The 17,804-nt window shown below is 41.2% G+C and overlaps 1 protein-coding gene across 3 annotated transcripts in view; it reads left to right on the forward strand.

Moving 5' to 3' along the window:
- LOC103476769 (methylated-DNA--protein-cysteine methyltransferase) overlaps positions 1-17,804 on the forward strand; it is a 38,751-nt gene that overhangs the window by 18,037 nt on the left and 2,910 nt on the right. For 2 of the 3 annotated variants that reach the window (XM_008429333.3, XM_008429332.2), the window contains exons 4-5: positions 5,532-5,671; positions 8,821-9,648. In XM_008429333.3, coding sequence (XP_008427555.1) covers positions 5,532-5,671; positions 8,821-8,949 — 269 coding nt within the window. In that variant the 3' untranslated portion in view covers positions 8,950-9,648. Of the gene's footprint in view, positions 1-5,531; positions 5,672-8,820; positions 9,649-17,804 lie in introns of those variants that run through there. The other variant, XM_008429334.3, reaches the window with a different exon arrangement.

Consider the following 17,804-nt stretch of genomic DNA (forward strand, 5'->3'; position numbering starts at 1 on the left):
GCTGTAACTTGGTTCAGTAATCTGTGGCAGCTCTTACCACGCGTGTTAGTCTTGGCAAGCTTTTTCATGATTCTTGGCACATTCTTTGAAACTGATCGAATTCCACTCTTGACATTTTCAGACAGGAAGCTTTCTTTTCTTTTTCTTTCTCTGTCTTTTTTTTTTCTTTTAGATGAGAACATGTGAATGGTGGTAAAGTTTGAATGAGCTTATTGTTGGCCTGATCAGTCACTTAGGGTGTGTAAAATGAAAGCGGCCCAGAAAACTGGACAATTAGTGTTCTTGTAGTGGGAAGTTGTGCTTGTGGAGTTTGTGATAGAGAAGCCGAAGGACAAAAATGAAGAATGAATTATCTCTGGTGCTTTTAAAGACAATTATTATTATCTGTTGCCTTACAAACTTTTAAAATCAGTGCATTCAGGTATTCCACTTACTTTGAGCCACTTTAACACATGAATACGCATTGATTTAAACCTCTCCATTGTATCTAACATATGTTTTGGGTCATTGTCTAGTTTACAGCCTCCAATAGGTTTTATTGCATTCCTCTTCTTGTTTATGAAAAGCATGTCACAGCATGATGCTGCCACTGTAAGGATTTACAGTTGATGTGCACTGTTAGTTTTTTACCATACATAGTATTTTACATTTACAGTCATTGTCCTTTCAGTGAGTAGTTGTGTTTGCAAATCAAATTAAGTGACAGAAAAGATGAATATCGGAATTTCTTTTGTTTTGAAGACACATTAATTTTGTCACATGACAAACCTAAATGTAGACATCAAATAAAAAAAGTCAGTGCTGTTTTCACAACAACTAAGAATCTTTTTTAATGCTATTTTACCGAGGCACTTATATTTTAACTTAAGGATTTTCAGATCAGCTCACTCAGCCCCACATGCACACATACATGGAGAAGAAAAACCCTAATATATGCATTTAACAATTGTGGCTCCCTTCCCCTGCAATCAGGCCTTAGTTGCTCTCTAATTTCATGCAGATCTGCGGTGCTTGAGTGATGGCATTTTCAATGAGCAGGTACTCCGTCGAGACCCTGTATACAGCTATGAGTCCCACGCTCCCGCAAAGGCAATGCAGAAAATACATCAGGACCAATTACGATATCAACTTTCAGTGTGATTCCCTTCGCCACCAAGTGCTTGTGTACCAGCCCCGGGCTCTTTCAAATCGCATCTCATCTGAAAGTCTTTGGGGTTTTAATTAAATTTCAGGATAGATGGAATTCTTCATTAGTACCTGATCTGAATAGGTGATTGTGCCGTGTTGCACCTCTATCCCCCCACATCCCCCCCCCGCTCGTCTTTTGTTTTGGGGCTCCGTAAAATACAAGGTTTAGTCTCTCAGTAGTCAGAACCAGAGGCCAAACTAGTGGAGAAATGTTAAATGTGTGCATCAGGAGTATTTGTCTTTTGAGGGTAAAGAAAAAAAAATACACACATATATATAGTTTTTTTTTTGTGTGCAAAAAATTTATGAATTGATTTTGCCTTTATGGAGCATAAATTTCTCCTTTAACAAGTCAGACTGTTGCTACCGGTCTCCAAGAAAGAAAGGGATATAAAAAAAAAAACAAGTATAATCAGGTCATTACAATCTGTGACAACCAACTTTTGTTTGCTCAGTTATCTTTGGGGAGAACCTGAACGCGACAGCGCTCTCGCAGCACTTGTCATGTAATATTGAGTTGTGACCTTCACTTGAAGTGTTGCCATGTTTATTTACACATTTCTGACAAAACAAGCCACTTTTCATATTAGCTGTCACGGCATACCTGAGAAACAGAGGTGACATGAAAGGAGATTCAAGGCGCAGTTCCCTATATCGTCTGACTGTCACGCACAACATCACACGGAAGTTTGGCCAACAGGGGTAAAGGAATGGTGAGAGAATGCGCGTGATACGCTCAGTTAGCTACAGCATGTGTGTGCGTGCGGGGGTGTGCGTGAGTGTGTGTGTGCTCGCATTTGCTCCCTCAGAAAACCACAGACGCCAACGTGGGTTCTTAAAATGATGCATATTCTTATCTCATTAATTATACATCCATATGTAACAGACGAGAGGATCTTAGTCTCGGTAAGCGGCACGGGGAATGTGCTGGGAGGGGGGCCAGGCAAAGGGGAGGCAGGGGGTGGGGGGAAGGGCGCTCTTCAAAGCCCAAATGACTGTGTTCCTGCAGGAGCCTGAACCTCCCCCTGTGCACAGCGCAGGGCGAGATGAGACACTCACCAGGACTCGCCCCTGTGATGTGGAGAGGAATTAGGGAAATGAACGTTTTCAGAATATCGAATAATCAGAGAATCATCAGCACCCCGTCAGCCTTCAAAAGTATGGATCCCTTAAGACTCAAGAGACACTTTGACTGGGAGTCAAAGTCTTCCTTCCCATTAGACACAAAGGATAACGAGGTAGCTGCATTTCCACTATTGTCTTTTTGCTCTCTCACAAGCATGTAAGAGGTGACTGTCAGCTGGAGGTCGTCTCTCCAAATCTGTCATTAGCGGGGCTGATGGAAATCAGTTTACAGCTTTCTATTTTTCCTCCTCAAGATTGCTCTCGTATACAAAATTATGAGCAAATCAATCATATATGTCAATATCCTCATAATCACTAGATGCGTTCGATTTTTCTCCGAGTAAATCTGTCTCTGCCTCCACAGCAGCCCCATCACCTGGCCTCACTGCAGGTAATGACCTGTGACATGATTATGGGCCGCGTGTAAACATGTAAGTGGTTTCCCTCAAGTTTTATTTAAACAATTGACATCACTGCACTCTGATCTAAAGAGGGTCCTGACCTCAGACACACCGTATTAGGCTCTTTATGAAGTATGGGGCTAGGGGACCGCTCTCTGAATCACTGCTGGTCACCTTGGGCGACCTGCATGAAGTGTCTGTCACAAACACTGATGAGGGCAAAGTTCTTTAACCTCTATATCTGCAGATGAAAGAACAGACACTTGTTTTCCAGCCCGACCTGCTCTGAGAAACAGGATTTCGTGCAGAAGTGTTAGGAGCAGAGATGGGTCGGCCAGGCTTTTCTTGGCTTGATGCGGATTCCCTCTTTTCTGCGAGGTCTGATCTGAAAGTTTCAATGCTATTTTAATCCTAGAAATATTTCCAATAAAATTTCTCAGAGTAGCTCTGAAGCAAACTGAAAAAAAAAAAAGAATTGCAAGATTATAAATTTTTTGCATCAAAGTAGAAAATACTGTAACCTTGATGTTTGGCTAAACTCCGAACAAAGATAATAAAGGTATACAATTAGCAGCGTTGGAAAGAATAAATGCACGTTTTTATTTCAATTTCAATGTAGACTCCAAACATTCAGAAAAAAAACATAACAATAAAACAAAACAATAATTAAACAAAATATTTTGTCACATTCCACAGCTTCCCCAAAGTAAAAAAAAAAAAAAAGAAAATCCAGATCCATTTCAAAACTGGAATGTCATGGAATTTTGTTGAATGTGTGCAAATAATCTTACAAGCATGGGTTTCTCTAACCTTTCCAATGATGTTGCATTGAAATAACAGTGATGGAGAGACTGTGTTGCTCGCAGAAGCTTTTTTATTTGTCTGAATCTGACACTTTATAATCTTTCCAAAACTGTCACATACATGTCAGATCTTTTGTGATTGGATTCAAATTGGATTTGGTGGGAAAAAAATGTCCCTTAAATTTAAGACCCACTACTAGCTCCTTTTTTAGAGGAAAGTGTATATTCACATCTTGCTTAAAAGCAAGGATTTTCAAAGTAGTTAACAATACCAATCAATAAGAAAGTTTGGGGAGGTGATTTAGTTATGTAGCCAGTTAAAAAGCATAGTTTTAGTTGACAATGCCATGTTAAAGTTCTTCTTTAACACATCAAAAATAAGTTGTGAGTAGGATATTCCTCATAATACAGGCCAGTTCTTAAATTGAAATCACAGTGGTCTTAAAAAGCCTTAAAATGAACTTTCTTAAACTTGTAGAAGTGTGTAGAAACCACACTTTAAGCGCGTTGTAACTCGTTTCCAAGGCGACGCAGACCTTGTTTCGTTTGCCCGAAAAGTTTGCGCCAACAGGGTTTTGTCGTCACCTCATTCTGGGCAGACATTCGTTTATCCATCAGTGACAAAGCAATATCAGTATTCACTGCAGACATCACGAGGCCAAATCTGAGCTACAGGAGGGAGAGTGAAAAGCATAAAAAGGCAAAAAAAAAAAAATTTTTTTTTTTTTAGGGGGTGTATCTTATCTCCTCACAACATTAAGGCTGTCTGCGTAAGAGCCCGTCATCTCGTTGACAGCGTGATTATTACCTGAAAAATTATTAAACAGTACCTACGGGCCTTGTTCAAGACAAAGAACTCACATGGGTGTGCATCAATCAAACGTATCCCCTTTAGGTTTTACACTTATTCCCCCCAGTTTAGGCAAATTGCCTTGTTCGCGTGGCTTTGTGTAGCAGAGAGTGACTATAAGGTAGCAAGGGAGCCTGGGGAGCAAAGGATGTTCGCTCTGTAGAAGAGAGACAGGGGTGTGACATGTTTTCACACAATGCCAATTTAGAGGGATTTCACATAGATCAGTTGTCATGTGCTCTCTTAGACCATATAAATGAGAGAGAATGGGAGATCACTAATTGAATTTTCATGGCGGAGTACATGTGTATACTAGACGAATTTCACCCAGTCTTGATAACGAGACTATTGTTCCTCCTTCTTGTCCTGTGTGCAAAAAGGAAAAAAAAGAGAAAAGTGTTTTTCCACTCGCTACACAAGCTGAGTGCATCGGTGTCTCAAGCGTTCGAGACGCTTCAAATACTTTTCCCTTTTCTTCAGCAATCGGAGCTAGACAAACATGCCTCTCAGTCGCTGCCCGGTAATCCAGAAAAAAAAAAAAAGATAATACTGCTGCTAAAGTGCTAATGAAATCAAAGCCGGTAATATGGTCGGTTAAGCTGCGGATGATTTGAGGAATTCCGCCATTTAAGTGAAGATGATATAATGAATCTACTCTGAATAGAAAGCAATTAAAAGGACAAATTGGTCTGATTAACCTCAAAGTCATCCCACTGCCACAAATGGTTTTTGCAACATTCAAATTATTATTATTAAAAATCTGGAGCAGATTTGCAGTCTTTTTGGCCCCTCTTAATCCTTTTAAATGAAGGAGCGAACTTTTTTAATTTTAGCTGTGACCTTTCCGAAGCATAACCTAGATTTTTCTGCCATAGGAATAATTTTCTCACGTCTGCTTGTGTAGCATGTTAATACTGGTTCTAAGGTCAAAGAGGGGAGACTTCTTCGTATTTAGTTTTTAATGAGTGCTGTAAGGAATAAAGAGAGACAGACATCCCCGTATACAGCAAGTGTTTTAATCGGGCATATTCACACTTTCTGTTTTGATTAAAAAGAGTTCCGTCGGCGTGCGACGCTTCCTCGTGTTATCAAATCTCCGCCAGATTTAATCTCACCTTCTCTTTTCTCTTTCTTTTCTCCCCTGCCCTCTGCCGCGTGGCGAAGATGCCTTCACCAGCCGCGTGCTGCAAGTACTTCTGAGGGACGTGAAGTTTGGAGAGACGGTCTCGTATAAGCGCCTCGCCGAGATGGCGGGAAACCCCAGAGCGGTGCGGGCGGTGGGAGGGGCCATGAGGAGGAACCCGGTGAGTGTGGATGACATTGATTGACAGGCTTCCATCATTACTTAATTTATTCAAGCCAAAAGGGACAGAAATTGGTTTTTTATTATGAAGCTATCTATAGTGAACACAATGAATGATAATAATTATTTAAAAAAATGGTTTGTTGATTATTTCTTAAAAATGTACAGAAGGGTAAACAAAGAAGTTAGCAGCTATTTAAAATGAAATATTAATAATTAAAGAAACCTAGATTTAATAATATATTTTTTGACATAGAAATTTTCCAGGAAAGATTATGCTGAAAATGTCCCTTTAGACATAAAAAAAATGAAGTGCTTAAAGTTATTAAGTCCATATTTAAGGCGCCATTTACAGGTAAAAAATGAAGAAAAAAAATACAGGAGTTAAATCATTCTTATTATGTGTGATCTACATTGTTAACACAGCATGTATGAAAGTTGTCTAATTTTATTTAAAATACTGTATAACAAACTCCTTTTTATTGTTTCTACAAAGCACCTTTAAATTATTACTATTATTAGATGTAAACACAAGTATAGATTTAAAATCTGAACTAAATACTGAGTTTAGTATTATCTTTAATGAACTTTACTACAGAGTAACATTGAAAATAATGGTCAATTAGACATGGCACTCATAAATGGTGCCTTCCAAAGAGTGATTAGCAGAGCTCCTTTCAATTCCACATGACAACTTTTCATGTTTTTGTTTTTTTATGACAAAAAATATTTACAAACAGGCAAATTTGTTTTTTATGGTACACAAGGACAAAGTGTACTCACTGACCTTCCTTCAGAAAACAGTAACAAGTGGGGGAGGAGCAGCGTATTAGTCTATGCAGCTGGAAAGAACTCTGGTCACTCCAGCAGTTTCTCTGGCATCCCATCAAAAAGGCTTTTAACCAGAGGAGCGGTACGATTGACAATTTCTGCATTTTTCAGACTTTGAAACCTCAACCGGGCCCGAGCTCAACGCTAACTGGTTCTCAGACCCATTGTTGTTGTTTCAGCTGTCTGCTGAGATGCCATTTACGCAAAAGCAGTTGTGTAAAAGTTTTCCACAATCCAGGATATTGAATCTTAAACAGTAGGTGAGTTCCATCATATGCAATCGGCACCTCCCGCCGAGAGCAGCCGAGGAGTAAAACTACCTACAGCACGGTATTTTTTTATTTATTTTTTTTAAGCCCACACCTTTTTGTTCCTGCTCTCTCCTGTCGGTATCGTTCACCGCAAATCTCCGATTCTTGTAGGAAACCTGGTCCGCATCGTTTTACCCACAAATCCACTGTGTACAAAATGAAAGGCCAGAGGGCAAGTGGTGTGTCTTCTTTTGATCAGACCCTTTGATCAAAGCCTGTTTAACTCTGCCCATGTAGTGCTGTGGGCACCACCGGTGTGCTCGGTGAAGGCAGAGAGCACTTCTTATGTTATCTCCTTATATGTTCCATAAAACTCCACGTCGGAAAATTGTGTTTATGCTCCGTTTTTCCGTCTGCTGCGGTTTGGAATTTAAATTTGCAGAAAGAAAAATTAAAACTCTGCAGTTTCCCCTATCAGAATTAGGGGTAAAATCGCAGAGTTTGGCTCTTGATGCGCCGCATTAAATTCTCAAATATACTTTACACTTTTCAGTATCCAGTGGCAATACCGGTATATAGCTGTATAATAGTGCTCAGCCTCATGTTTTACAGACATTTCTTCCCTTTCGCCAGGGAGGCTGGGAGCCTGAGCCCTTAGCTCCTGATTCAGATCCAGAGTCAGATTGTCAGTGTCAATTACTTGTCAGTAGCACTGCTCCACTCGGGCTTCAGCTGTGAAAAGCTCAGTGTGCTCAATCGATCCTCGCCTCTCTGTGGCACTTCTTCACCAGGATTTGAGTATTGATAAGCCTGGCGTAGTGCTCTTTTTCCCCCCTATGTGAAGAGGCAGATCCGAAGGCCTTGAGGGTACCCCGCTCTCCCTCCAAACCCGGGGAACAGTATTGATCCGAATACGCGAGCAGTATTTCTCTGTCTGCAAGGTTAATCTGGGGGCTCAGAAAGTTTTATTGCTGTTGATATGGAAGAGGGTTTAATGATGGATTTTAACCGAAACACACACTGCTTGTCCAACTTTTCGTATGAAGGGAGCGAGAGTGGAACCATCCATTCGGCGCACAGCTCTGTTAAATTAGAGGGGATGCAGCCAGAGTGCAGCAGTAGTTTGGGATGTTTTCTTTTTTGTTTTTTTGCTTTGTTTTTTTTTTTTCCTGTTCGTGCAGCTCTAACAAAACGAGGACATCATTTAGAATATTTTAGAAAAAGAGGCGATTCCAGCGGTTCGCTCCGACGATTACCGCTTTTCTTGTTCCGAATCCACAATGATCGAAGTGTTTTAGGCTTGCTTGTTTAATCTTTCTCCAGCCATTTAGTTTACAAAGAACTCGGGACCCCCCTGGCAGTTGTCTGCAACAAGAGTAAACGCTCCACCGACTTCCTCTTTTTAATGATCACAGGGTTATCAGATCTTAATGTTGACACCCTCTCGATTGAATATTCATCCTGCTGGTGTTTTTGCCCATTAATTTTTGATTGCTTCTTTGCTTTTCACTATTAAAGAGTAAAAAAAAAATAAAAAAAATAATATCCTAAGACTGAGCCATCATCCTGAATGTGGATTCGCACAGGATCAAACCAAATGGTTCTGGTGTGGCACTTTGTTTTTTTATGCAGCGAGAGAACATGAAAAGTGCAAAATGACTCAGAAAGGTGTAGTTCATATCCTCTGCACGTCGAGTGCTTTTAAGTCACACGTTCTTGAATTTATCATGCGCACCTGCTATCAAAAATTTTAAATTATTGATTTGCTGTGACTATAAATGCTAAACTGTGACCGAAAACCTGCAATCTGTGGTTATCTGCTTTTTTTCTTTAATATTTACCTTTTATTTCCTAGATTAAAAAACAAATGTATCTATGCAATTTCATTTTGTTCGTAAATATCAAACTAAAAAAAAATAAAAAATACTGATTAAAGAAAATCAACATCCAGCTGTGAAAAGTTACTCTGACATGAGGAAGTGTTGTGAAATTTATGAGAAAAACAAAACAAAACAAAACACGTCTATTCCCTCGGAGCGTCACACTTCTCCCTGCCCGTCTGTGCCAGGTTCCTCTACTCATTCCTTGTCACCGAGTCATTTCCAGCTCTGGACAGAGTGGGCCGTACATGAGCGGCAGGGGCGACCATCTCAAACAATGGCTGCTCACCCATGAGAGGCAGAGAGGGGAAGGCTGAAGCATGACAGAGCCCGACTGTCCTTCATTCAGTGCGCACACACCCACACACGCACATGGTTGTTTTCTTTTTTTTTTTTAAACACAAAACAAGGCTATAAAGTTAGGCATCTTGGCACAAACTGTGGAACAACTGGAATTACTTGGAAACACTCACCATAGTTCTTTCTTTTTTATTTTTTTTTATCTAAGAATAGAGATGCTGCATTGTTAATGCGATACAGAATTGTTGCAAAATTAGATTGTTGCAAAAAATAACTTAAACAGAGAACAGTAGGAATTACAAACATATGCTCCCGTGGGTCCTCGTTGCGTTTGCCAGATAGTGCTGGAATGGTTTTTCTAAAGCATTATTATTCCCTTAAAAATATCTCTTGCATTGTTGTTGTTGTTGTTGTTGTTTTGTTTTTTTTTCTTCTCTTCCTTAGCAGAATTAGTCTTTGTACCTCTCGTCGGTTTTTTAATTTCCTGCCAAGTGAATGCTTTGTTCGACATCCAGTGATAAAGGCTCCGAATTTTATGGCTACAAAGCTTTGTAGTGCAGCATTTGTTTTGTCTTCATTTAGATCTCATTGTTTGCTCTCGCCTTATAATCCACCTAGAGTGGAGAGATGTCTCATGTGTTATATATACTGTACTCTTCCTCCGTTTCGACATGTTTAAATAAACACATTTCAAAACGACAAATCTGCTCTTTTCATCAGTTCCACTTTGTTTAATTTCAGCGCTGGTCTCTTATAAACTGCTCTCGGTTCGGCTCGTTTTTAATTATGCCGCGTGTCTGTTCTTCCCGCGCTGTCTGACTTGTCAGAGCTCCTTCTTTTATTTCTGAGTGGGCTTTTCCATTAGAGGGCAGTACAGAACGGGGAAACAGAAAATCAACATTTCAACCTTGAATTCATCCAGCGCATTTAATCTGTAATTTAAATGTTTATGTGTTATTTTATTATCATCACAACCCCGTTTAATCCCTGTGGGATAAATTATTATTTCTTTCTGGGAAAACAAAAAAAAAAAAAAGAGAGAGAGAGAGCACGCGGTGATGCGCGTGTTCAGAGAAAACAGTCGTTTTAACTGAATGTGCCTTGAACTTTTACTTTCTGCGTTTTTTTTTTTTCTCTCCCATTGATCCGTTGTTACAGTTACAGTTTGAATTCCTGATTCACCTCACTGTCTTCTGCTCCAAAGTGACCCTAACTCGCTCATAGTTATTCCTCTTCTCTTCAGCCCAGGTAGCCTAATAATCCACCCTCCAAAATAACCCCGGCTCTAACCTTTACAGAACCAATTCGAGTGGACCCGCCTGCTGAATATATTTGAACTTTTGCTGCATTTTTGAATCTTCTTATCCGCCCCGGCTCCGCGCGGCTGTCTCTCTCACCGCAGCTCGCCGGACTCAGTTATTCTGCCATTGGAGCAGCATCGCAGCGTAAATGTTGAGGCAGCAGACAGGCAGATGAAGAATGAGACTCAGTCTGTGGTTTCACAGAGGGCTAATGATGCCTGTGGTGACTACAGGCTACAGTCAGCCCCCTAACGAAGGGAGCTGTGACACAGCCACAAGGGGTCCCATTTAAGCCAGGCGCACTCTGAAGTGCACTGTAAGCACCCTCCTTTTTTTTTTTTGCTACTGGCCAAGTAAATTCTATGGAATGCCACGAATTTAGCAACCAAAAGCGACTGAAGTCTTTAAAGTTGAGTGGTTGATGTTTAAAAACAAGTCCGGCATCAAAGCGCCAAATATGCTGCCAGTAATTGGTTCTGTAATTTACCCAAAGAGTCCCTCTAACAATTATTACATCATTATTTCTCAACTTTTTACCATTTTTGCCATTTTTTTAAAAATTTTAATCTACTAATAGTTGGTTTTTGTAATATTTGCCTTATTTTGTCATATTTTCACCACCTTTTCATAGTTCAGGCTCAGAGATAAAAAAAGAATTAGATTTAAATAGGCTCATCCATGCTTTTAATCTCTGGGAAACCTTTAATTTTGCCCTCATACCTGCCTCCCGTTTCACAAAGAGACTGCTGGAGTGCACGCGCGGGCACGCAGGGGCTGTTGTGCATGTGGGTGCGTGAGAATGTGACCATGCATGCTGGTGTGTGTGCACACATGTGCATGTCCATATGTGTGTGGGTGAAGTGGATGATATTGAGTCTGACTTCATAAATCACCCAGACACTGATAAACTCCCCATGCACCCACACACCGCTAATGGGCAACCCTTAAGGAGTGTGAGTGTCTCGTGCGGCGTTTGATTCAACATTTATTAACCCCCTCACACACACGCACACACGCGTCCGTGCGTGTTTTCTCTCTCTCTCCATTTCTCTCTGTTTCTCTCTCTTTCTCACACACGTGCACACAAGCGACACTCACTTATTTGAGCCCCTGAAAGAGCGGGGATACGGTTGGTGGCATCCGTAGCATCAGTGCGGGGTTCTGACCTGGCCGGGCTGTATTAATCACAGCCCAATAGTAGCTAAGATACATTATGGCTCATACAAGCTGCAGCAGAGACAACAACAACAGCCTCTGCATTTCCTAACATTAGTTTCCTTCTCATAACTTATATCCTGTCTCCAACTCCCCGCTTCCCATCTCATATCCTGGCACCCCTCCTCATTATAGAACAATTTTCTGCCCCCACATCAAACACAAACACGCTCCGCGCTTCCATCTCCTTCTCTTCATACATGTCGGCTCATAATTCTGCCGTTATCACGACCTGAACCCCTTTGGAACAAGTCCCCGACGCTTAGTCCCCCCTCGCCGCCACCACCACCAACTCCCCAGGCCCCGCCCTGCAGAATTAATGATGCAGCCGCATTGCCGATTTCATAAACAGCCATTCTTCCAGAAGAACTTTGCTCGCTTAAAATATATAAAGCTACAACTTTCTGGTGCGTGTTAAGCTCAGCTGCAGGCAGCGCGGTCGTGCTGGGGGAACCAGAGGAGGATCCAGCATGCAGATAGGCAGCCTCCAACACTCAGACAGACAGACATTGGGATAGATATCTGGATACACAGACATTAGACCGGGTTTTTTGGCTGCCGTATCGGGTTTCCTCCCCCAGTGTCTGTCTGCCGGGACGGCCTTTTTCTCGGAGGCCCTGACACCGAGGCACCACACAGCCAGCCACGACAGCTGCCACAGCAGCGTCTAATACCAACACACTCCATGCTCCAGCGCTACTACAAAGAGAACCAGCGTTTCAAACATGGCACACTTTGATGCTCTTGTAATGATCTTTGTCTGTTGTTTTGAGACAGAAACCAGGAGGACGTAGGATTCGCGTGGTGCCTCCCTTTTTTTGAATGTTGGTTTCTTGAGAACAAAGAGACTGATCTCTATAGCAGTAAGTTGAGGACTAAATGAGAGAGAGAAAAAAAAAAAAAAAAACAACTCCTCGTGGTATCAGCATGCGACCTTGTGTCAGTGAGAACCCGAGCATTGGGTTTTTGGGCTCCCTGATTAGGAACGGCTGACGAATGGCCGTACATTACGTGAGAGCGATTACCTTTGAGTGTGCACATATCAATCTGCGACTGTGCAGCGCACTTGTCAGCGTGGTAAGGAGAGTGTCTCAGCCTGGAGAAAGTGCAGGTCTAGCCTTGGTCATGTTGATGGAGGGGCGGCACTTCAGAGGCTCCAGGACCCCATGGCACCAGTCTCCCCAGTCCCCCAGACAGACTGGGAGCATCTGGGCTCTGTCAGCGCCTCTGGCCCCTGCAGACTCCGATCTATATGACGGGAGAGAGGAGTGCAATGGATCAGGCCGAAGGAAAATATGAGCCAGATTCCTCTGCCTCGTGCAAAAGATATTCTGTGCCAGTAAGCGTGTAATGTGGATGTGAGGCAGCATTAAAAGGAGTTAGTTTTTTTTTTTTTTTGAAGTGAGACTTTGTTAAAAGGTTATAAGCTGCTAAAATCCTACCTGTACTAGATAGTCCTGCTTTTGTCTTCCAGATTAGTTTGACCTGCAGGCTAACATGAGATCTATGTGAACTTAAACCATCTTAAAACAACTTCAGATTTAAAATACATTGTGATTTATGAGAAGACTTTTATATAAATTTGGAGAAAATTGTCACGTTTGCATTTGGTGGTTAGTTACAGAGACGCTGATGATTATTTACATGGTAAATGGAGGCAATAAATGATATGTTTTTCATTTTTACACCACTCTTAAATCAGAAGGTTACTCCGATGAAATAAAATGTTGAAATGACCCGGACTGGGCTGCAAACAAGTTTCCTAAAATCGTCATCTTTATTTATTAAAGCTGTTTTAAACAATAATGTGATTGTAAATGTTTCACAATCCAGTTTCTGTTCTAGCAGCGCCGGAAAGCGGGGGTTAAACACTTTTATAGCAGGTTTTACCAACACCACCTGGCGATATTAAAAACTGAACAGTGTTTAAGAACTCAGTCAGAAATGAGTTTTAAGGATCCAGCTGAGAATATCACATTGCAACTTTTTAACAGAGATCCGATCAACATCAGGAAGATGAGAGACGACGCTTTTCTTCTATTACTACTCCAACTTTGCAAATGTTGACGCCCGTTGCTTTTACCTTATTTTTCCAGTTGATAAACTAAATGGTGTTTTAAACAGGCTGGTCATAAGATTTAGATTGGTTGATGGCTTCTATAAACTTCCCCTAGATTAAAGCGGTTCTTTTCTCTGGCCCAGTACCAATGCTGAAAGAACTAATTGTTTTTTTTTTTTTTTTTTGGGGGGGGATGTAAGAGTCAAAACTTGTGATGATGGAAATGGCCGTACATTACGTGAGAGCACTAGTTCCTTTAACTCATCAAGATCAATGGTAGTTCAACACCTTCTGAATCCATTTTTCGTTTAGCTAACTATTGGACACTATGTAAATACTCCCCTAATACAAGTTTAAATGTTCAGGATTATCTTCAACCTGAGAGCTAACGCATAAGCCTCATCATTTATATGTATAAACATTTTAAACAGAAAATGACCACTTTGCTGTTGGCTTATCTTAGACTAGCTAGCTAACTAGACAGTTATCTACCTCAGGTAAGATATTAACCACTCATAACATCTCAACAGTATCCCTCTTGAAACATCCTATGTATCCCTTTAAAGGCCCTGATAGCATTAATTTTGCATGGTGTGAAATTGAGGTTATAGATTGGCTCCTAATACTTAAAAAGGCCTGTTTATTAACTGTCCAATTAAGAATTAATTAAAAGCACGTTTCTAAATATGTGCATAGCTGGTTCTGAGCAGAAACATCAACATACGTCTGATAGAAATCACTCCAGAGTTCCCTTATGAAAGAGAGTAATGATTTGATCACTCCAAAGCTCTGCCACATGGAAACTGATACACTCGCTCGCCAACACTAATTAATCCATACACTAAATTAGGAATATAAATGGTGGTCCCATTTTAACAAGGTCGTTTTTAACTTCTCCCTTTACACTTTAACGGCGTCGGAAAGGAAAAAGAGGAGAGGGGGGGGAAAAAAAAAAACACAACTCCTATCAATGCGTTTCACTTATTATGATTGACGATTGATGATTAAGTCCTCCAGCTGACACACACCGCCAAAGCCGGTGAGTTGGAATTGGATGTGACACATACACAGTTCTGCGTGTTAGGTAATTCGTTGACGAGGGGCCAAATTCATTTATGGAACAGCGGTATTGGCAGGCGTGGACACTCTCTGCAAAAACAACGATAATCACAGAGGTTTGGCGCGGCGTGACAAGGACTCTTCAGGGAAAGGCCCTTACACGCTGCTTTGTTGGCCGTCCCTCCCTAAGATGGAGGGAAACATCCGTCGCTTGGTCTTAAGACAAGAGTTGCACTGGAGAGAGGTTTTTTTTTTCCTGTTTTTTTCTTTAGTTAGGTGGTGCTGAATTCAATAAAACGGCTCACACTTTATCAGGTATGTATAGAAATGTACAAAATTGGATTGTGCAGCAGTCCTTCCACTTCCTTTTTTTTCTCCCTGATATTGATGAAATAAAGGGTCTGATAAATCCACTGTAATGAAACATGAGGGGGACCCTGTTGCAAGTCATTTAATCTCTTTCCGCATTCTCCATTTTTTCTGCTAATGAGCCTTATTGACAATCAAACAGAAGCTGTCATCCCCCAGGATGCAACACTCCCAGCCCCTGCGTGTTTGTCATAGTGTCCTGGCAATCAGAGCTGCCTGCACGACCAGGCTGGCAGTTAGTGGTTCTCACAGCAGCGCTGCCTGAAAATGGCACACTTCCTGTAGAGTTGCAGCTGCCACCTCTGCTACTTCCATTACTTTCTATAGCATGCAGATGTTGTATCAACATTCCCTGCCAAGGGGACTGCAATAACTGCGAGATTCATGCCATGTTTCAGAGGCACGTCAATTTCTCAAGTGGCACAATTAAAGAGGGAAACACTGTAACAGGTTTTTCACAGGCGCTGAAATCGGAAAAGGGCTTTTTCACTCTTTTTTTTTTTTTCTCAAAGGAGGGCTGTTTCATAAGGGTTCAGAAATCCACCCAATTTTTACTGCCCTCTTCCTGAGTTGAGCTTTTCTGTGAGCCTTTGTGCGGCAGACCTGTTGTGACCCACAGCGGATATGGAAATGGGGCTAAGGTTTTATGGGCCAAACGGATTGGACACACTCGAGCTCAGGGGGCATGAATATTGGATGTTATTTCTGCTCCCTTTTTATGTAATCCATTGCCAATACATTATTAATAGATGATATCATATCCAGAACTATACTGGACAAAGCACTACACAGGACTAGTATGAAAGGAGCTCTATATGCTGGAGACTGTGGCAGAAAATACAGTTCAAGTGATATTATTTTATCACTGCAGCCCTGCATGCCTGTGCCAAGAAATCCACACACTGTAATTTGTAGGCTAAGCGAAGTTCATATACAGTCCCTTGCAAAAGTATTAATACCCTTGAGCTTTTTCACATTTTGTCATGTTACAACCATAAACTCCAATATGTGTGTGTGCGCGTGCGTGCGTGCGTGTGTGTGCATGTGTTTTGTCTTGTTTTAATCTCGTGATGGGTCAGCATAAAGTAATAGAGAAGTGGAAGGCACATGATGTACAAGATTCTAGTAGTTCTGCAAAATAAAAGTATGTAAAGTGTCCTGTGAATAGATACTCCGTCCCCTTTAACAACTGCCCTCAGAAGTCATATAATTTCAGTAAATCATTTTACTTGGTTGCATTTTGAACTAATATGAATCCAGCTAAAAAAAATGCAGGGCACTGTGCCTTCAGGACTGGAGTTAGAAAACATTTGACAAAGTTGTAGAGATTTTTAATGCAGTAGGGTAGTAAAACAATCACCAGAGCTTTGACCGTGTTACAGAGTACTGTCCAGTGAGTAGACTTATAATTTAAAGAGTGTGGACGAACTGCAAACCTGCATAATGTTGTAGCTCAGGTACAACTATCTCCATGGTGAAAGGTGATGGTGGGAGCATCAAGCAGGTCAGAGTTGAGGGAAAGATTGATGGCAAATATATATTTTGTTTTATTATTATTTATTTTAAAAAAAGAGAAAGTAATCCTTTCAACCAACTCTATGTTGGTTTATCACATAAATCCCAATTAAAGACATGGAGTTCAGTTTATATCACATTACAAAATGTGTAAATTTATAGTTTTGCAGGGCACTGAGCAGGGAAAATATGGTGAACGTTTTATTTGCATCAGGGGGTAAATCTGGCTTTTCTTTTCCTGGTTTGAAATGCCCTGAAACATTGATGAAGTATCAAATGACATGTGAATACAAGTTTAATGGACGCCGAAGCACTGGGATATTTTGCTCCTGCTTCTCGGCTGCAGCGAGTGAAGTGGAAATCTTTGCAAGGATCGAAAAGATTTCCACTTTTCACAAGTTTTCCTTACAAAGCTCACTCCCAGAGTACAGCAACAGGGGAGCGGTGTCTTATCTGATGTTCAGAATCACAGACAGGAGGCTGCTCTAATGTAGGACTGTTTAAAAAAAAAAGAAGGGACCGGGGAAGAGGGGGGGGAGGGGGGGTCATGTCTTATTTTGATTCAAATACTGAATTGTTCAAAAAGGTCAGATTTGCTTCATTTTTAAGTTATGGTCTCAGTTCGTACAGTTTTTATGACTCTCAAAAGTGTTCTCCGTCTCGTGCATAAGCTACAGGAGAGTTGCAGCCACCGTTTTTGTTTTTTTCTTGCACTCAGCGGTTAAACAAATCCCCTCTGTCAAAGAGCAAATCCTTAAAAAGTACTCCTCGGCATTGCCCACCGCGCAGAGAAGATAAACCGTCGTCCATCTCCTAGTTTTATGACCTGTCTCGATATTGAGCAACATAATGCCCCCCAAGCATGAATGCAAACGCCTCTAAGTATACAACTTACATAGGGAGAAGATGCGCGAGGTAATATATATTCTCCTTTTAAGGTCAGTTTGAATTGTTTTATCTCCTGGGAAAGCGCAGGTTGATAAAGAGCAAACAAAACCCTCTTTTCTGAATGCTTGTCCTCCATGGCCTCAATGAAGGTTTCATTCCTTTATATCGTCCAGCCCAATTCCCAGCATGCACGGCCATTGTGGCGCTTTCAACTGAAGCTCTCCATTGACTGGCTCATTGTCCGGTCGCTCTTTTGTGCCGCGCTATCACCGGAGCACAATCTTTCACCTGAACAGCTCAGGAGCGCACAGCCAGGATGTGGTCACATAAAAAAACAACAAAAAAATAAAAAATAAACGAGTCACCCACATAGATGCCAGGCTGCGTAATTAACCTGACACTGATGAAGAAATATTTGAAACTTTAAAAACCTCCAGCGATGCTTCTTAATAACGTGGTCATTAGT

Source organism: Poecilia reticulata, chromosome 15 (genome assembly GCF_904066995.2).
Source record: "Poecilia reticulata chromosome 15, P_reticulata-male-v2, whole genome shotgun sequence".
In the NCBI taxonomy this organism is placed as follows: Eukaryota; Metazoa; Chordata; class Actinopteri; order Cyprinodontiformes; family Poeciliidae; genus Poecilia; species Poecilia reticulata.